General features: G+C 38.2%; 2 protein-coding genes across 4 annotated transcripts in view; one reads left to right on the top strand and one right to left on the bottom strand.

Moving 5' to 3' along the window:
* Nucleotides 1-21,587, top strand: part of LOC127967792 (microtubule-associated proteins 1A/1B light chain 3C-like) — a 207,145-nt gene that overhangs the window by 58,217 nt on the left and 127,341 nt on the right. The window lies entirely within an intron of this gene.
* Nucleotides 4,275-16,501, bottom strand: LOC127967788 (KH domain-containing, RNA-binding, signal transduction-associated protein 1-like). 2 transcript variants are annotated; one of them, XR_008155828.1, is made up of 11 exons: nt 16,223-16,470; nt 14,638-14,759; nt 13,361-13,477; nt 12,957-13,103; nt 11,330-11,466; nt 11,009-11,216; nt 10,870-10,937; nt 10,562-10,620; nt 8,657-8,846; nt 6,603-6,666; nt 4,275-6,262 (listed from the first exon to the last, which is right to left on the bottom strand). XR_008155828.1 is itself a non-coding variant. In XM_052568470.1 (9 exons), exons 1-9 carry the CDS (start codon nt 16,314-16,316, stop codon nt 8,740-8,742), a joined length of 1,059 nt encoding a protein of 352 aa, XP_052424430.1. In that variant the 5' UTR covers nt 16,317-16,501; the 3' UTR covers nt 7,621-8,739. The 2 variants fall into 2 exon arrangements, 1 of the variants encoding a protein (XP_052424430.1); XM_052568470.1 differs by lacking the exons at nt 4,275-6,262; nt 6,603-6,666 and having other exon boundaries at nt 7,621-8,846; nt 16,223-16,501.

Genomic DNA, 21,587 nt, shown 5'->3' with positions numbered 1-21,587 from the left:
GGAGGAGGACCACGCTTTGAGGTGTTTTAGCACGCTCCAAGCATTGATTAAAAGGGTCACTGCAGCCAAGTCATGCGGAATCAGGGAACTGTTTCCATGCACAGTCTTCATGGGGAATGTATTGGGCTAAATTACTGTGAAAAAACACATTAGTCGTGTCCAAAGTATTGAAGTATTACAATGTCTATATAGGTTCTCATTGTAAATTATAAATCATATGAAATTAAACTGAAGGCTTTCAATTTTCATACTTGCTTCAAAAGGATAGTTCACTCAGAAATAAGTCTCTGCTACTGCTTGGGTAAATAACTAAAAGTACTACATTTTTCAGCAGTGTTACAGTAGTTCAGCTATTTTTCTAAGTCTGACTTTTTCAGTACTACTTTATCCAGCAGTGTAGCACAATCAAATGCTAATGTTAATGTTTTTGAACATCTGAGGGAATAATCAAATGCACTTACCTCAATGGTCCATTCTTACACTCTCTTATATGAAGCACTGGAAAGCCAAATTCATTTTAAGTAATCAGTTTATTCAGATGGTTTATGTAAATTAAGAGATTCACTTTTTTTTTCTTCTTTTTTTTTTCATCCAAAGCAACTTACACTGCATTCAAGGCATACATTTTTAGCATTTAATTCATTTTCTGGGTATCGAATCCAAGCCCTTGGCATTTCTAGCACTATGCTCTAATTTTCGGATGTGATTCATCAGTTTGAGTCCTTAGGTGCATGTCCAAAATTACATGCTGTGTAAATACAAGTACTGGCATGTTAACTGTGTAATGTTACCTACCTCATAGTATATCATGGTAAGTGTCTATCAGATGCAAACTTCAAAATCTCGCCAGTAGTATATCATCCAGGTACTTTTCAAATAATATGAAACTCAAAATATTTACATTTCACATACTGTTTTTCATGTGTTATATTATTAAAGTAGACACTCAAATTGTTTGTCATTGCTGTGTGTGGTATAAATTTGTCAAACTTTGGATTTTGTTACTTGGCTAACTACTTATATATATACATAAAGCATTCCAGTCAAAACATCTCAAACTAAACCTGAAAGTGGGTCTAGATATTGAAGACACACCAGCACTTCACTCAGATTGCACTCTTGTCAATTCAAACACAGCTATTACTGATGCGAATGAGCATGACGTAATGCGATTTACCTATAATTTTGGGTTTTTGATGTGATCTCCATTAATTCAGTCTGATGGAAAATCGAAAAAAAAAAAATAGGCGCCATTAGAAACGTACACTTCTCATCACCAAGTCTCACGGTTACAGACCAAAGTTTCATACTTCATAGTAATACTTACTGATTCAAACCCAAACTCTTAAATATGAGCTATAGTAATGCTTAAAGCCCCATTAAAAAGCACACTTTGAATGATTCCAGAATAAAATAAAACTCCAATGCAGCTACCTATTGTAGAAATGCAAATGACTCAAATTAGCAGCTCTCTTATCAGATTTGAACTCAAAGCCACCAGACTTAAACTGTTTAACCACTAGTTCTGCTCATCTAGATTAAGGGGAATGATAAATTGTGTATTCACAAGCTTAATGCAGTATGCTGGTACTCCTCAGCGAGACAGAAAATAAGATTCTAGTTAGATCAATGGTATCCCTGATGACAAATTGATATTAAAATAATACAGGTTTAATGACAGACTGACATATTGACCATTGCTTGATTAATCAACTATTCAAATCTAATGTTATTTTTGAATCTGGTAAATGCTTTTATCCGAAGTGATTTACACTGCATTCAAGGTATACTTTTTTAATCGTTTCATGCTCTCTAAGAATCAAACCCATGACCTTGGTTTTGTTGGCGTCATTCTGTGCAGTGTATACCACAGGTAAATAACTGTATCAACCACAGTCACTATTACAAGGTGCCTCAAATTGGCAACTCTTATTTACCCTTTTTATTAGTCAAACCTTTACATATTTGATGGTTATACAATAAAATATCCATCAAACCTCCAATTTCCCAAATTATGTTTTCAATTGACACTGCAGTACCAAAATGGCAGTTGCACTGGAATCTGACTCTTATCCTTAGTGAAAAGCACTGCTCTATTGAGAGGTGACCGAGTCACCGCTGTGTCCGCCGGATGGGTATGATGCAGGGAGGCTGATACTGAGGTAACAGGATGGGTAATTAGGTTGGAAGTCTGAGGCTTGCAGAAAGACCCCTCACCCTTCCCCAGCTAGACTTTCTTCAATCCTACTAAAATTAGAGCCGAGCCAAAGGCAAGGCACAATAACCGCAGAGGGTCAAACATGAGACCAGAGAGAGGAAGAGGAAAGAAAATGCAGGTTGGCAGGAGAGAATGAGGAAGCGAAAAGTGAATTACTAAGACTTGAGGAGAGTGAGAGAGAGGAAAGCAGAGAGAGCCTACAGTGGTCAGCGTTGTGACTAAAGCACAAGGGACGTGTGGGAAGCCTACGGCTTGGTAAAGCACACACTTCCCCACCCCCACACCTCCTTTCAAGGCAACTATTTAACATAAAATTGATTTATATCAAGCCCTAAATTGCTTCCAAAGGATTTGCTCCCGTGGAAGCGCGGACAGAGGTCTGGAGTCAAGTGCATGAGCTAATGAGGCCCAGGGTTTCCATGTGAACAGGAAAAAAGAGAAGCAGCATGCACTGACATGTCAACAAAAACCGCAGCGGTGACCTGTGACAGGCTGTTGGGTTTAACTACATTCCCAACAAGAAAGATCTTTAAAAGGTCATTCCGGGGTTAGCTTGAGGAGGCGGATTCTCTTGGAAACACTAATAATAAAAAGCATAAACTACATCAACTGCAACTACTTTGCACATGAAAACGCTCCTGGGGCTTTGCTGCCATTTCAGTCTCACTCAGAGCGAGCACTGGCAGCAGACCAGTAAAGAGGAAGGATGAGAGCGGGCGGATCTGTACTGTCGACGTGGGTTGTGGGTCAAAATGAGAACTTTCCTTTTTAGTCATTTAACTTTGCCAAACTATGTTCTGGAAACACAAGGATGGAAGTAATTACTCATCTATAAACACATGAAGACTCAAAGCTAAGGTTCTTCTGCAACACCGTGAGTTTATCACCAAAAGGGACAAATTTACACTGGAAAGTTGGCACAGAAGCACTTCTGAAGTGCTATTTTGGTGTCTTTATGCAAATGGCTTAATGCTGCTCTGAAATTGCATAAATGCATTTATACAGCCATTACAACTGTCTACTTTGATACTAGGGGTTGAGGTGGGTTGGAGCAGGCATAATTTAGCCTGGATTGTAAGTGCCAATGCATCTTTAGACTGAATTTGGCTGTGTAAAGATACCTTGACACATGATGCATGTTGAGCATGTCTCATTGATCCTCATCTGTTTCATCAGATACCTGAGCACACTCTCATTAAACACACATTCCATTAAAAGCACCACAATCACTCAACAGAACCTGCTTACATCAAGGTTTCATATAAACATAGTTTTCTAGGTGCCTTGCTCATGAAAGCACATCCTTGTTGTGCATGAAACGTACACAAGACTAAAATTATTCATGAGAGCTGCTTGATGCACGTCTTATTCACCTTCATAGGTTTCAAAACATGCTCAGCACAGCAACCAGCAGGACAAGCAGTTATTACACCGATTGCCTGAATGTTGCTTGCACTTACAATGGAAGTCTATGGGGAATCCGTACAACAGCTGCCTCATGGACATCCACTGTAAATGCATTTCTGCTGATTTTACAATCTGAGGCATAAGCCGGTACGTTTTTTCTGTGGCAACTGACATGCAACAGATGCTATTCATAGAGCTTAACCATATAATACATTAACTATATTCATCCGTAAATGTTCCTTTAAACTTGAAGTCTTAAATTTGAAGTTTTGCATACAACCCCACCTTCCTGCTATGTCCATTTCCAACCTGCTTCAACACACCTGCCTATGATTTTCAAGTGATCCTGAAGACCCTGATTTACTGGTTTTGGTTTGTTTGATTAGGGTTGAAGACCTTTGCTTTAAACAAAGCACAAAACTTTCAAGGGAGCCACTGGCACTTAAAATAAAAAATTCAAGTCAAGTTACAGAACCATTTTATAAAGACTATTTGATTGTGTGCATTGCTTCTTTCTTCAGCATTTAACAAGTTACTGCACTTACTGTACTGTTCGAAAATTTTTCCATTTAAGTCCATTGTAGTCAGTCTGAAACCCTGAGGAGTAGCCATCAAAAGACAAACTTTGAAAGAGACACATAAGAGCCACTTCATGAATTCAATTTATTTTTGACATTACAAAACAGGTAAAAACATCTGTGAATAAGTACTCTCTTTGTAGTCATACATAATATGCAGGCTGAGTGTGAGTGCTCTTTGATACATCGACTTCCAAACAAGTTTGAATGACTTTAAATTTAAAGATAAGTTCTGAAAGTCACTGGTTTCTTTGACCCCAAAGTCTTTAGTTTGCTCCTACTGAGAGAAGGCCAACAGCTAGGTACTTCAGTAAGCTCAAATCCATTTTAGCTGAATTGTAAATACAGCCTCATCAATCCTTTTAGGAAAATAAAATAATAGACTCCTGGCTCTTGTATTTCATCACTAATCCCAAGCAATTCCCATGGCTTCCCTACATTTTGTTATTTGCGTCTGATTATGTGGATGTTGGAAAACATGCAGTGGAATGTTACATTCAGTGATAGCCAAGGTGGAGGTGTCCAACTCTCATTCCAGGAGGGCTACGGATTACTCAAGCCAGATTCCACATGGATGGATTCGATTCATCAGGCCTAGTTATTATCAGCTTTTTTCACACTGAAGGAGGTGAGCAAGAAACAGTCACAACTCATTCCTGTGCACTCAAAACCCTGACTCCCTGGAGAGTGTGTACTGGTTATGTGTGAAACTAGCTAAAAAGCCATGCAGGAAGACAGACAGTCAGTGGTGGAAGCGTTTCATTTGCATTCGTAAAGCCATGCTTCCTGTTTTCAGCATGCACAATGTGTGTTAAGAGGAAAGAGCTGCCAAGCCACAATGCCCCGGCTTCAGACCACCACACATTCCTTTCACATTACCTCAGAGGCATTACCCCAGCAGCTGTAGGCCATGCATGTCTGACATAAACAGATATGACCATGTAAACAAAGACGCATTAAGTGCACACAGTGGGTATGAATATTTCCTCCTGATTGAGACTAGTTTTCTTTACCCCCTCGTATCTGTCTGGGAAATTATTTAAATATTTCCATTATCTGCTTTTGCAATTTCTCATTATGGTGAAGCCTGCATACGCATCAGTCCACCTCCTACCCACACACATCCATTTCCAATTGTTCGATGGCACTTGAGCGGTGGCTGATGCTTATTAAAATCTGTACTGAGGACTGATTTGTCTCTAATGCAATAAGGCATTAGTCCTGTTAGCCAGAAGGCAAAAAGTGGCAGCTCCGTGGGGGGACGAACACAGTGTCAAAGATAGTAATTGGTCAAAATGACAGGCTCAAATCCTATGTGCACTGGAGGGAGGTGGGGGGGTGAGCAAAGGATGGAAGCCACAGCAATGTACACTAACAGTGACAAACACAGCGAGGACTAGAAAAAGCAGCATTTATGGTAAGCTCTCAATTAAGGCAAGAAAGACCTTTATTCAGAAGGTTAAAACGTTAGAGCTCCACCAGCATAAACCCATTCAAACATATCTACTCAAGAGCACGATGAAAATTACCATGGCAATTAAAGGACAAAGTCTGTGCTAAGAGATAGGGGCTGGACAGCTCTAAATTAGCATGTACGTTCCTCCGAGCAAGGAACCGAGGAAGACATGCTTGTCTTGCAGAATAAAAGCACTGGAGTATTGTCTGAAGTAGACGTCTGGAGAGCCTGGACAGAATTTTTGAGCTTGTTAAAAGGATTTCTTAGCTAAAATGAACAGAAGCAGTCCATTTAAAGTAAAGTTTGCTTATAAAGCACTGGATGAGGTGAACAGAAAAAAGAAACTTTCAGAATAGAGAAAATGACCTTGCCTTACAACTGGTGGGCCAATAAAAACACCACCAAGAACTCAAGACATTCCCGTTTTAACCCATTAACAGGTTGCTGGTTCAAACTTTAGTCGACAGGACCATCGATTTCTGCATTTCCAGCCCATTCAGAAGCTGTTCAGTCAGACTGTACTGTCCACGGAGGTTTCCTTAAAGACAGCTGGTGTTCAGAGGTAAGATTGTTCTTACACTGCAAACAAACACTTGTCTTTTCCTGTAGAAAAATAGCAAGTCAATTAGTAAAGCAAGCAAGAGTGAGGAGCCCACACAACTCAGATGTTAGAATCAACTTCCACGATGAGTCCATACATCACATTAAGCCACTGGAGCTACCAGTAATTACATGGCTTAATATAAAGTTGAAACCGAAAGCAAGCCCATTAGGGCAGTGCAACTTAGTTCCATTTACTGCTTCTTGCAGAACATGCAGATTTAGAAAGCTTTGACTCATCAGAATTAAGATGGATGAAAACTACAGACTACAACAATTAAAAGTAACAACTTTTTTGAATGCACAAGCATTGATGCATGTTTAAGTGGAAAAGATAACTGACCTGAGGAGAGGTCTGACATCCTCAATTAAACTTCGCATTTCCAGGAATTTCCAGGCATCACAACCTGAGGGAAGAGAGATGGCTATTAGCAAATAACCAAACTTTGTCATGATAAACTATATTGTATTGAGGAAGCTCATGCAATCTGCCAAGTTTGAGTCATGCAACTCAGTCTTTTCCAGGTAAATTCTTTAGGTGGGACATTTGAGTATTTTAATACGTTAAAGAATTAAAATCGCAAAAGAAAAAAAAACAACAGGAGCAGCATTACAAACAGATGAATCTAGATTTGACACGGAGCTCTTTTAGCATGAGTTGCATTACAGTTCTGCTCTAAAATGTTAGTACAGAAATATTATTATAAGCAAAATTACTGCATGTTTGTATGTTTTTTTCCACTTTACTTTTATTTTTTTTAACGAATGGATATTTTAAATCATTGCACGCTGTTTCCAAACAATTTTATGTATATAAATTTAACACTACTCACAAATTTAGGGTTAGGGTTACCTTTACAATGCTGCAGTTAAAGGTTTAACGGTCCTCTCCTGTCCTTTTTGCTAAAAGCAGCCAACTTGTCTTTGCATCAGTCTTGACAAATATGGCCCCTGCATAACTTAATTTTTAAATTCAAATTATTTCAGGCTGTAATACATTTCCCATTCTAAGTGAGACCAAAAGTAAAATGTCATTCAAGAAAAGTTTAATACATACCCAAGCATCGAATGCTTTAGTTCTCTCTATAGACATTAGGAAGCTATCCAGGTTATTTTTAAAGAGCACAGGTCTTACCTCTAGGGTCCTTTTTAAGTATAAAAAGAGAGAGAAACATTAAAGGTGTGCTTTTAATTGTCAAATCAAACACTTTAAACAGACTCCTTTAGTGTAGTTTACGTCTTCATGCATTGTTTTAAATTTAAAATCTGTTTTTGAAGAGGAAGAAATGTTGGATCCGAAGCTTAGAAGTTATTTAAAAGGCCATTTCAGATTTTATGAAGACAAAGAAAAATAAACCAGGTTAAAGTTTCATAAAAAACAAACTAGGCTTTATTGACAACTGCTGCAAAACATGTTTTGGACAGATTTAGTTACCTATTTAGGCAAACTTACACATGTGTCATTATGCATTTTATGGAGAGGATACAAATACTAAAATGGCAGTAAAAGTACAGTTTTGGGTGTTTTTTTTTTCCTTTTCCTTTTTTAAATTATGTACAATAGAGTCAGTTTTAGCTGCAGTATCCCTTTACATAAGAAAGAGATGACCCTTGTGGAGATTGCTGTCCAAATCCTTTTTAAAGCAGTTTGTGCATGCAGTTTATATAGCATTGCGTCATCCATGATAATCTGACATGTTTGATTTGTTTTCCCTTTTAAACATAAGTAGCCAAACATGGGTTATTCTGCAGAACATTTATGAAGAGCAACATCTTATTTTAACAAATTAAGGATTTGAGGACATTCCATCTCAACAGCGTCTAATTGGGCTATATTTCAAAACTCTAAAGATAAAAGGAAAAATATTGAGGTCTAAATCTACATTTACAGCTTTTGAGACTATTTAAATCAAATAAGAAATAATCAATGGCTGTTGGAAATACCATTAAAGACATTTTGCATTTCAGTTATTTATATTCCTTATTACAAAACAGACATTACGTTTAGGGTCTTTTTGATAAGCTAGTATTAAACAGAATTTTGAAATGTAGCCTACATGGGAATCTGCAACTGCACCTCTGCAGAGTTTTTAAGGTAACACAAAAAGTGGCTGTACAGTTGTTAGGCTTTACCTTCCAGCTAAATACTTTTTCCCAATCACTGGAACAAATTTTTTACCATCCACATATGCAAAAAAGCAAGGGTAGGTATGAGCAGAGGAAGAGATACTGGCAAAAAAATTAAAAATAAACCAAACAAAAAAACAGCAATATTTAAACTAATCCTTCTAAAGTTTGTTTATTCTTGAGGCTTTCAAATGCCGTTCTCTCAAGTTTCTTTTAAAAAAGTCCAGAGTAAAAAAAACACGACCAAAAAAACTACTAACGGACAATTACTTTTGTCGGGTAGCTTAAAGCGTGAGCTGCCATGGGAGACAGTTGGCATGGCGATGCGTTGGGTGACGTTCCACTAGTCAGATTTAGTATCGTCCATAGGGGTGCTCCCTTAACCCAGGCTTGGTCGGTCTCTGAGTGGGAGCTTTTCCACCGCCAGCAGAGCCCTGTGTACCATTCCAGTCATTTTGAGCTGTGGGACAGAACACACAGTGCAAGTGTATAAGATTAAAAAAGCAAACTATAGCTTAGCAAGGCGTAAATGACCTTTACTAACCTTAAAATACGTTAATGACCAAATCTACCTTCGCAAGACAAGACTGTGTTAGGATGGTTACAATCTCAAATTTACAGGAATTATTAAAAAATAAGGTCAAATTTATGTGAACATCTATGCTATGGATCAAACTATGTGCAGCATCAGAATATGGAAAATTCTATACTACATCATAAAATGTAGAACGTAAACAGTATGTCAAAACTATGGTATGTCCAAATTCAAATGCATTTGAAAATGTCATGCTAAACAGAATATACTTGTTCAACAATCACATCGTTTCAGACCAAATTTAAGTACCTAATATTAGGGGTAGCACAGTTAAACTTTTTCACTGTTCGGTTTGTTTCACGGTTTTAGAGTCACGGTTTCGGTACAGTTCAGTATGTGCTAGGTTTATGGAAAAACTATACTTTCTAATAAAAATCCAACTACAAGCAACAGCACAAATAAATAAGAGTAAAGAGTAAAGATAGAGTAAAGATACAAACAAACAGATTTTCAGTTTGTTTTTTGGCAGGTCTAGCTTAAGTTTTTAGGTACAGAAATAGAATAAAGTAATCAAATGTAAAACAGCACTGCATTTTGGACTGTATAAATTAAAAATTATTCTTTATTAAAGTTAAAAAAGCTTTTTTAATCAAGAGCAGTGAGTGATTTCTTTGTTGTTGCTGTTCGATTAATATAAAAGACTGTCACTTTAAGAGAATGCACTGATACAGTAGGCCTACATTCAGCCGCCTATATCTGCTGTAGGATACTTACCAAGACGAGCATTTTGAAAATTCTTTTCTAAATGTGTCCATTTAAAGAATACTACAGAGAGAGCTTAATATTTGTGCGCGTTCTGAGGCATGGGTTTGCATACTTCAGATGAGCGCACGCACAAATCTTCACACTGCGCGTGCAAGCTCACGTCCTCTGGCTCTTAAATTTTTAAACTGACAAAACTTTAATGAGTTCGGTTTAAACGCATATAAACGTGTGATATTCAGGTCTCATCTGTGAGCGCGCACTATCACCACCCGGGTGATGACGGAATAAATGACTGCTCATATACAGCATTTGCGTTGAACAAGAGTGAATGATTTGTCCAGGGCTTTTTTTTCTCTCTCTCTCTCAACGCTGTTGCGCATCCATCAACATAAACATTAGCTGAACCCAGTTTGTTTTACATGCTATTTATAGCAAACCATATTACAGGTGCTTTGTCAGATTTAAGTTAAACCGTGGTCCCAGCGTGTGCCAAACCGTGTGTGGTGAACCGAATGGTTCGTTTTTTTTCAGCGAGCCGTGCCACCCCACCTACTAGACAGTATGTGATTTCAGACAGCTTATGCATCAGGCCTCATTTCCAAATGAACAAGTATAACATTTTGTGAAAACTTGCAGGTAGTAATACTTCCTTAACTATCTTGATATACAGAAACCGTTCTGTTCAGTTACAGTAGCATTATCGAATGTAACACGAGTCCTCATCCTTAAAATAACTATAAATGTTTAAAAACATAAACAGCAAATCATGGTATGGGAATAAATGACCCTATATCAGACCAGGACACAATCTTTCACATAAAACAAGTTATTAAACAACTTATTCAAAATATATAAAAAAAAAAAACACAACTTACCATAATTTTCATATCCCTCCTGTGTGTCTCCATGTCCGTAGTCATAGTATTCTGGTTCTCTGAAAAAAAAAAATGCAAGTACAAACACTGTTCAAACGAATAACTCTTACACAAGATAACCTGGCCTGAATTTCCTAAAATAACATACTAAGCCAAGAACATTTTGCTTTAAAAAACCTGGGATGTTTCCAAAAAGCCTCCATAAAGCACAATGATTATAAGCTGTTGTAATATATTATAACGTGGTCTTTTTGAGGAAACTAGGACTTTCCAAGTCCCAAATGTACTAACATGTACTGTTAACTTACGTTTGTGGCTGACTGTAGTAGCTGTCATAGGATTCATAGCCTGCATCTGTGTAGCTCTCGTCATAAGACTGAAAGAAAAAAAAAAACATTGAGATCACTCAATATCTTCAAAGCAAATTCAGAAAATAAAGAAACGTACATAATCTTCGTATGAGTCTTGGGTCGGAGGGTGCGCAGGTGGTGGAGGGGGCATCCGCTGAGACGCAGGGGCGGGTGGACGGGCACGGTTGGAGGCTGCTCCTCTGGGTGGCTGGACTGATGGTCCACCTCTACCTGCAGGTGCTCCCCTTGTGGCTCCACCTCGAGGGGGTCCGCCACGACCACCACGTGGGGGCATACCACGACCCCTGTGAAAAAAAAAACGTTTTCTCTGCATTAATACCAGTTTTGAATGAAAATCCAGCTCAAACCAAAAAAGACAAATAATCTATTAAAAAGGTGTATGCATTAGTGTGGATACCTGGGTACTCCAGGAGGAGGTAGACCTCCACGGCCTCTGATTGGTGGCCCTCCTCGGCCTCTGCCCCCGTGTTCCTGGCCACCGTTTAGAAACTTCATCTCCATGAACTGCTCCTGGCAAATCTCATCCATCATGTCCTGCGAGGTAGGCACACAGCTCACTAACACGACTTTCCACAAGAACATCAGGACATGCAAAGAGTGGCTTTCCACAAAAGCAGATATTAAAGATTTGGACCATGTAACTTCAGCATGAGAAACAGTTCAAATAAAGGCCATTTCCACAGTGCACAAAAGTTAATGTCATTTACAGGGAAACACACACTGTTTAGTGAAACCTTTCAGTCAAGATTGAGCTTGAAAACAACAGGTTTATCAGATTAAATATTAATCTGCTGCCACAGGCCAAGCAAGTAGAGTTACAATTAGGTGTGTCCATGGTTAACCGGTTAACCGATTAACCGTTAAAAATTGGGTAACCGAGTGAAACATTTTGCTCGGTTAAGTGACGTCAATGGCATGCATTGAAATTACTTGTAATACATTTTTGCACCACCAGAGACCGCCAGAGCGCTCCCAGGCATTTGTAATGTCCACAAGAAGAAGTCATTTTTCCAATATGAAGCGGGCAAAAAAAAGTACAGCGTTGGAGCACTTTAAAATTGAGAGTGACGGGGCAAAATGCAAGTATTGCAATACAGTGCTTAGATATACTTCAAGTACAACCTCGTTGTTGTAATCTCAACAGCCAACACCCGGGCATCATTAGGCCGGTCAGGACACACTGGATGTGTGGCGATGGGCGAAAGCATCTCAGCTGCGTGGCGTCTGTTTTTAATTCGGCTCCCATGTAGCTTGCCGACTGCCTGCGTGAGACGCGCGGCTCGACGCGTGCATGCTAGAAATAGAACCGACGCCTTGTTGGAAGCGTTTCCAGGCAAAATATAATAGGAAAATATGTTTATATGTCATTTTGTACACAAATACATATTAATTCATGACATTTTGATATTTGAAAGTCTATAGGTTGACATAAATTCAGATATAAATGTAATTAAAAAAAATAAATAATTATCGATTTTCAAATATTGTACCTGTCAAACATAGTCATAGTCATAGCCTTAGCGAGGCGGCCGCGGAGCCTGCTTGTTACCTTCGCCTAAACACGGAAAGTTACATAACTATTACTAGAGCCTGTTCCTTTATAACAGCCAAAGGTCCATGTATATTTGCTTTATACATTTTAGGCTTATTCTCAAATTCAGATTGTGTTAGTGGGCGGGATTATTCGGCAGTTTTAATAGGACAATTTGACCGGAGAGATTACATTTTGTCTGACATTTCTTTTTTTTTTTCGGCCAATGTCCGGAAATTACCGGACAACGGAAACCCTGGCGCACACTATGGTTAACCGAGTATTAACCGCTAAGGGCCTCGGTTAACGGTTAATGAAAAACTTGAAAACGTGCAGCCCTAGTTACAATCCAGCAATGCAGGCAGTTTGGATTTAAACAATGGCCCATTTGGAATTCATAAATCTCAGAATTATAAACAGAAAGCTTAGATAAAAACTACAATGATTTCTGGGCTGTCTTTCTTGAATCTGGAGCAGATTTCTGAGTACTTACAGGGAACAAGAACTTTTTGATCTCCTCCATGGCATGAGCCATGCGCACATATGCATCAGGAACAGGAGCAAACACCTCAATAAACACATGAAGCTCCATGGACAAATGTGCATACTTTGGTTCTCCACTTTTCCTCAAGCCATCCTCCTGAAAAACAAAAAGTATATAGTTTACCCATAGTTTGTCATTAAACCTTCTCACAACAAGATAACCAGAACGTGATGCATCAAATAGCCTTGAAACACCCTTTTATGCCTTTGTTTAAGAGCTACTTAAATATGTGACAATAAAAATGATTTGATTGTGATTTTATTACCTTAGAAACTCAAAATGAAAGTGACGTGCCCATGGTAAAAGTTATTCTTGCAACAATCATTCAAAAAAAACCTCAAAGAACACATTACCTTGACTTTGTCCCTCATGGACCCTTTTCCTAGCACAGAGATCTTCGCGCCGGTTTCCTCCTGCAGTCTCTTGATTGTGTTCCCCTGTGGTCCGAGGATCTTCCCAACAAAGTTAAACTGCACAAAGCAACAAAAAAATAAATATTTAAACCCAAAGTGTTTGAAGAAATCTACAGCACCTCACTTAGCCTGACTGAACTAGTTTTCAAGGACTAAAAACTCAAGTTTTGATCTTCCAGAAAAGCACAAGATTAATAAAATGCATTAATAAATAAAATGAAAACTGATCAAAGGCCAGAGTCGTGCACCGCTCGACACAAAGCGAGGGGTAACATTAGGTGGTCTGGGAACGCATAGATGAAGACACTTGGCCAAAATTGGAGGAAAATCACACTCAGGAGACAACAAAACAGCGGTTTCTTAGCACAAAAACAAAGAGAAGTGCCACTCCAAAAAAGAGGTAAAGTCCAGCATTTAAAATCAAAGTAACCCACAGGGAGAACCTAAGAGTCTGCTGTGGAATAGATCTGTATGCAGCTAACAGCTGTGAATCAAGTCATGAGCAAAGATCTAACACAATTTGTTGCCTCCAAGATATACAGTGACCACACAAAGACAACTCTGAAGATCCTCAGGACAACCCATTTTTTCAATCTAAGCAAAAGCTTAGTATAACAAGCCATTCTAAAAAGAGAAACAGCACTTTCAATTGGCCATGAGCGGCATAATCAGTCATGCAGAACATGCATACTAATCTGCCATCCAAGTAATAGTTAAAAAGAACAAGTGCAAGCTGAAACGTTAAAATCAGCAAGACTCAACTTTTCTGGCAAGCAAACTTTAGAGAATAAACATGCAAGGTCAAAGAAAAACACAGCTACGCTCACAAAACAGCAGAAGACTCAATCAAATGGTCTGATTGCCTCTGGCAGGTAAGCTATCACGGGACACGCACAAAGAAACATGCCTTTGGAAAATATCTTAAGCCCCTTCGTGACAGATTACAGGCCTTTCACAGGCTTCAACAATCAAAGGTTCGCAAAATTGTTCAAATATGCCCCTGGTGAGTTCAGACCTACTATTTCGCTCTTTAACAGTTATTTCCACTACTAATGCAATTCTTGCCCTAAAATAAGTTCTACTTTCCTTTAAAAAATGTTGTTCCTCCCAAGAACCCTCAGGTGACCTTTGCATCCACTGAGGTGTTACACATTCATTCAACACCAGATCTGAACCAGCACAGCATTCGTGTTCCTGAATAGCACAGTGACACTCACCTTGGGGTACTGTTTGACTGGTATGAGAATCCTTTCCTTCAGTTTGATGTTTTTCTGGGTAAAGAGGTCCAGGTAGCTTTCTGTATCTTTCTCTGTCTCTCCCTTCTCAACCCTCTCAATTTCTAAAACGCACAAAAAAAAAAAAAAATTGGCATCAGATTTGAACATTTAAATACACAAACTAGAGCTTCTTACTATATTTTAAAATTCTTCAATCACTGCTTAACCAGCTATTTACATGAATTACAAATCTAAATCGGCAGAAACATTTGCACACAAGTTTTGAGTTCTACGTCAGAGAACAGGGTCAGAAGTTTATTGCAGCATTAATATCAGATTTAAGAAACCAGGTTTAAATCTTTAAAATGGGCATCACTGGTGAGGAGACACATTAACATGGTTACATTTCCCTCATTTACCATGACAAGCTGGATTATAAATTAATGTTTACAGGCCTGGGATACTTTCCAGCCATCTCCAGATCGTTTTACATCAATGACAAATGTTCGTCTGAGATTTAAATTTTTGCTTCAGGTTGCAAAGAAAAGTGCTTGCCTCAAAGCCACTGCAAGGAAACGCTATAAATCAATAGACTCTGCTTTTTAAAGGGCTTTTCACTGCAAGTCTGATGCCTCTGCAAAGGTAATTTAAGGTAAAAATAATCTGATCTGCTAATAAAAACCACAAGAGACATTTAAACTCCAGCTAGGCTGATGATGTAAGACGTGTTGAAACGAGGCCAGGAAAATACATTTCCTACACCAAAAAAGCTATTTCATCTCCAGATGCAACAGTTTTCAGCCTAAAGCCGCATATGGTCCGGATGGTCTTTATTACTACGACAAATCTCAAAAAGATATTCATCCGTCTTCAATTTAATTTGATCAGCCTTGGATGATTCAATCTTACGCTTTCCAGATCTATCAGTCTAGACAAACACAAAAGGTGCATGTCGGCTGGGACTCGATGCTTAAATTACAGAGAAACGCCACGTTGACCCCCATAGATACAGAGCGCTCCATACAAACAAACAATGGGCGGTAAATCTTCATTTAGAAAAAGATGATTATCTTAAAAATACAACTGAAATACTAATTAGCTATCGTAAAGTTGTAGAAAACACGTAATCTGGTTCGAAAGTTCTCACTTCCATGAACGGGCGGCGGGTAACGGTTAACGTTAAACTATCCAGCACGCGGGTCAAGTAAGTTACTGCGCTGGAGCGGAATCGGTACTGTGGAAGATGATGGGGTAAAACTCTACAGCACTATGGGTTTCGAGCGCACTAAACAAAAGGGTACAAAAAATATATATCATCCAGTAAAAGTGGAGTTCATCCCTCCAAATACATGGAAAATAGCTTCGGTAGCACGTGCCTGGCTCGAGCTGAGCAACGTTAGTACACGACCCCCCGCGCACGCGCTGAAGCGAGACCAACGGTCGCCCCGCGTCCCGCGAACGACTATAGTCGATTCCTACCGGTTCTTTGAATAAAACATAGACTTATCTACATCGCAAAATGTTCCCTGTTAGATTCCCACGCCTCTTCGCCTTCGTTTTCACAAAACAACAGTTTTTACGTTACCTGCTGTTATAAGTTTCAAGGCGTGGGTGAACGACGCGTCCAGGCTGTCGCGTTCCGCCAGCAGCTGCGGAAGGTATTTGTTCTCATTCTCCATGATGAGTTTGTGAGTCAAAGAGGATTTAAACACCACAACGTCCGACGGCGAAACAATTTCAGTATCCACTTCTTGCGAGAGGTGATAGGAGGCACGGACACACGAGTGGCTGCTGCTGAACACTGCGCTGTGTCGAGTCGCAATGGCTCTCGCTCTCCGGCGCGCGCGTGGAAACAGATGAACAAATGCTGGAGACGAGCGCAAATGAGTTGAGCGAGCAGAAATTACGTCATGGGACCGCCCACTTTGATGTGAAATTCCTTTTTTTGCATTTCATGCATTTGCCATGTTTATGTATATATATATATATATATATATATATATATATATATATATATATATATATATATATATATATATATATATATATTTATATATATATATATATATATATATATATATATATATATATATATATATATATATATATATATATATATATATATATAAATATATATATATATATATATATATATATATATTTATATATATATATATATATATATATATATATATATATATATATATATATATAAAAAAAAAAAATTCTTTTCTTTTCTCTAGATTACATATACATGCACTAGTTTATACGTGATTCTCATGCACAATATTTATCATACAATAATTATCCGGTTTTTTCCAGTAAATGTTAATCTGTTATGAATGAATTAATAACTGTTAAGATGCCTGGTTCTTGGAGACAACCACAAACGTTTGCATGAGCAGCTCATCTAAGTGGTAATTTATGAAGGAACTGTGCACCTAGCATAATGTAATGTTTGCTGCCCCCATCTGGATGAAAATGGAAAATGAATTACTTTCAGGGGTTGGTGGTGATTGGTGGAATATTTTGACAGTATTATTAAAATGGACAAGTATTATTAAAACTTGATCAGCTGCATATCTTTTTATCTATAGATTTTAATATAGTTGATGTACATGTTTATTTATTAGTTACAGTTTCAAGACAACCTGCAGAATGTGATCTCCGATCTGTTTGTCTGTTTTGAGAACATACGTTGTACTTTTACACTGTTATTGTTTTATAGGCATCTTTCACATAATTACAAACTTGCTTGTTTTCCTTCATCTCTTGTGCTTCTCTTCTACTATAAGCACAGCTCCTCTCTGCCGGCGCTGAGGTCAGCCATTGCTCAGCATTGGTTGGAGGCCAGTGAAACCTTATTTGTCCAGTGAAAGCTTTCAGAACTGTCACACCTGCTTAGGCCTTTAACACCTCTATACCACCACCCTCCGCTGCCCTTTTCCCCTCAGCCTCGCCCAAGGTTAACACACTGTGTTTGTGCATGTCAGACTATTCAAACTCATAACGAAGGGGCTGCTGACCGCTGTGGGCTTTGTCTGGCTAACGTTTATATTCCTCTCCTTTTCTTCCCTGGTGCTTTTGTGCTTTGCCTCTCTCATTCTCTTAACTTTTCCAGGGCCATCGTTTAAATTCACAGGGCCCAGGACAAATATTTAAGGACTTCACAGGGTTAATGCGGTGTTGTGTAATGCTGTCTTTTGATTTAGCATATACAAATAAATGTCATAGGCTATTATTTATTAATGTATTTATTGCTATCTGTTTCATTGATTCTTCTTTCATATCTTCTTGTTTAAAAAGCTTTTAAAGATTATCAGGTGATTAACACTCACAAGGTTAACTGTATAGGGTTAAGCTTTTAACTAAAGCTGACTTAGCATATAAAAATGTGCTTTGGGCTTTTTTGTTTATTTATTATCTAGTTTATTTTATAATGCTATTTGTTTGTTTATTTCCAAGATGTTGTTGTTGTTGTTTTTTGTTGTTGTTGTTCCAAGATGGAACAGGGATCTAAAATGTTTCTCATAAAGTTGCATATCACAGTAACATAAGCTCATTCTAAGCAAGTAAATCAAGCAATATGAGAAAAGCTCCCATGGTTTTATTAACTACTGGAGTATTGTTTTCCTGGAAGTCCTGATGTTAGAGCTGCACATCAGGCTCTGACTTCATATTGTGAAGCCAATGAATAGTGACTTCTCAAGCCAATTTGAAAGGCAGATCTCAGTGAAGAATTGTTGGGTTTGGTTTCTTAAAAATGAAGAATGAAAAATTACTTCAAACCAAACAATCAATTTGACCTGAAGGGAAACTGATTAATGGATTATTTTGAAGGAAATATGTTCAAATTAGCACTCCATGTGTTTGATTTGAAATAACTACAGCACTACTTTTAGAAGGGCCCATAATAGCACATACTTTTCCACATGTCACAGCTTCACAGGACCTCAGATAATTAATCAGCGCAGGTTTTGATTCCCTTTAACCTGCCTAAGGACCTCAGGCTAGATATGTTTGCTGAGAGACCAAAGAAGCATAAGATACACTAATGATTTTGCAATAATCACTTCAAGCTAACAACATTTTCAAAGCTTTTACTTGCAAGCACACAAACACGTATGCACCGGCTGATGTGTAATGTGTTTTTTCCACTCTCTCTTTGATCAGTTTTGGTATAGACAGCGTGGCTGTGTGGGTCTGGAGTCTTTATCCGCTGCACACTTGAGCTCTGGTTTCACCAGTGAACCTGTAATGATATAGAGAGATTGGGGGGAAAACTACAGATGTGCACTGCAGGTTCGGAGTCTGAAAGTTTCCGTATAATGATCTTGACTGCAAGAATTTAGCGCTAATGGTTTGTGATTCCTCAGTTTGGTCGCTGCGCTACATAAGGTTAAATTGCAACAAACACTGGGTGCATTGAGCTGAACTTTGCAGGTTCACTGAAGTTAAGGAAAATAAAGGGCTGCTTTTAAAAAGAAAATTGCTAGAGATGACGAGCACTAAATTATAAAGGATGGTACCATGAAATTATAATGCGCAAGAGAGTAGTGATAAATGGCATTTGTGAGAGCCTCATAATGATTTCAAATAGTTCACTACTTGTTCAAGGATTTTCAAGGATATTCGAGGAAATATATATATATATATATATATATATATATATATATATATATATATATATATATATATATATATATATATATATATATATATATATATATATACTAAATAATGTCATTTATTTAAATAACAAAATGTCATTTATTACTGTGTTGCAGTGCTGAAATTTCAGTAGCTATTACTCCAATTATCAGTGATCCTTTAAAAGTCATTCTGATCTGTTGATTTGCTGCTAAAGATTATATGTTTATTTAAAAATAGTGTATTTTTAAAGTATTATGGTTACATAATAATCACATTTTTTTTTAAATGGTATGTATTGTTGTTATTATGGTTGTATCTTGTCTTACATTATAAACATTATTTTTTTCACTTGAGATCAGTTTAAATTTTTCCTTGCTCAATAAAAGTTTTCATTAAATTCAAACAAAGTTATTATAGAGAGAGAGACACACACACATATTATTATTATTTCATTTTGTTTAGCTATACACTCCTACTGTATGTCAAAAAATGGTCTCATTTGTGTCTATTTTATTTCAGACAATCATTTGAGGCAATGTTGAAATTTAAATGGAGCATTACTAAGAGCAACCTACTGAGGAAGTGTATTGTGTTAATCTCATTTTCTCTGGTTTCATATGACCGCTTTGTTAATGTGTGAAGTTTTAACTGTTGAATCATTTCTTTACCTAATAGTATCCACACACCCTTCCTCTAGAATGACTTTGAAACGGTGGTTCAATTGCTTCTTTCACTGCATACTTAAAATAAAAGCTTCAGCTTTGGAAGACATGTTCTGTGACCTCACTTTTAGTTGTTTGATTAACTACTATATTCATGAAGCGTTATCCTAAGTCTACTCAGGTGAATTTGACTGTCTAAGTTGATCCATCAGGCTTGGCCTTTAGTTTGGGTGAATGCTTGTCTTTCTCTTGTCCACCTGACTCATTCAAAACACACAATGTAGACAAGCAGTTTGAAAAAGCCGCAGGCATGGTTTGCAGTAAATGGCGTGCTGCCAACTTTACTTTGTGCTTCACACATAAGCCCAGCCATATATACCTCAAGCAATCATTCAGTGCATCACAGAAGCCCTGAAACCATGCATCCTCGTATGAAACAACCAAATTGGGGTTAATAGCCAGTCATTTCCTTTTCTTCTTACTTAAAATGTGTTCTGTCCTTTAGGTGGCCTCCCTGTGGTGTTTGTCATTCATGTCACTGACTGATGCATTAAAATACTTTATAATTACTCATGCATCAAGATTAGCTGGTCGCGTGCCCATCGGAACAGATTTTTCAGACTTTAGTCAATCTATATGTATTGAAACCAAATAGACATTTATGTATCTGCAAGGTCAGTGACAGTATAGTTGCGTAGTTCCCTTGAGGGAACCTCTGTGGCTCCAACGCTAAAGGTAGCTACTAATTACCTCTCACACGTGGTGCATTTTTTAAGATCAGACACCAATGTGATGCGAACGAGCAATGGACCATGGTATGTGTATATGCATAATTCAAAAGCTAGGCTGAATATGAGCGGAGTGGAGATAAACCAGAACAGAAAGGAAGGAGAGTGCCATGAGTAAACTATGCCACACGTAGCAGGCCTGATCCTAGTCGCCTGTCAACGAATTAACAAGAGCCCTCAGCACTTGTGCGGTTATCACCCTCGAGTCGCGTCTCAAAATCAAGCTGACCGTGTTCACAAACACGTATGCACTTGTCAGTGTCTGCCAAAGACACAAACACTCGGAGGATGGAGGGTGTAAATGACCTTTTAGAGCAGTGGGCGGAAAGACAGCAAAGGAATATCGAACTGGAATATCAAATAATGTACACAATTCACATCCATTGTCCATATAATACAAACCCTAACAAACCTAACCCTAACCCTAACCCACAAGCTTTAGCAAACATCCTTAATAACACTGTTTACCAATACATTTTTCAGTGGTTATTGGCTGTGATATTTACGTGAATCTATTCCAGCTCGTCCTGTGCTCTAGTAGGCCCAAGTCAAAGCTGCATTGGTGCTGAGGAGGGAAAGAGAGGTCGAGGGTGAGCTTTTAAGACTCCAGACTGTGTTGCTCATTGTAAATGGATGTGTCTTGCCTTCTGAAAGCTTCTGAAGTCCTCTCTTGATATAACAGGTCTGTAAAAGTCTGTGTGGCATGACATAACTGAAAGATTGTACCATCAGGGGACTTCTGAGAGCATTAATGTACCATCACCAGATTAAAAAAAAAAAAAAACCTACAGGACCCTGAGAGATGGAGCGGGGCACATCCCAAAGATTTCATACTCATTCAGTAGTA

Source organism: Carassius gibelio, chromosome B11, assembly GCF_023724105.1.
Source record: "Carassius gibelio isolate Cgi1373 ecotype wild population from Czech Republic chromosome B11, carGib1.2-hapl.c, whole genome shotgun sequence".
NCBI classification, from domain to species: Eukaryota; Metazoa; Chordata; class Actinopteri; order Cypriniformes; family Cyprinidae; genus Carassius; species Carassius gibelio.
The sequence above is the reverse complement of the archived record's forward strand: the minus strand, read 5'-3'. Positions and strand labels throughout refer to the sequence as shown.

Coding starts and splice junctions, on each gene's coding strand:
- LOC127967788 (XM_052568470.1), bottom strand. CDS start 16,316: ATGGAGAATGAGAACAAATACCTTCCGCAGCTGCTGGCGGAACGCGAC. Junction 13,478..14,637: donor CAGTCAAACAGTACCCCAAG/GTGAGTGTCACT, acceptor TGCTTTGTGCAG/TTTAACTTTGTTGGGAAGAT. Junction 13,104..13,360: donor CCATGAGGGACAAAGTCAAG/GTAATGTGTTCT, acceptor TTTGTTTTTCAG/GAGGATGGCTTGAGGAAAAG.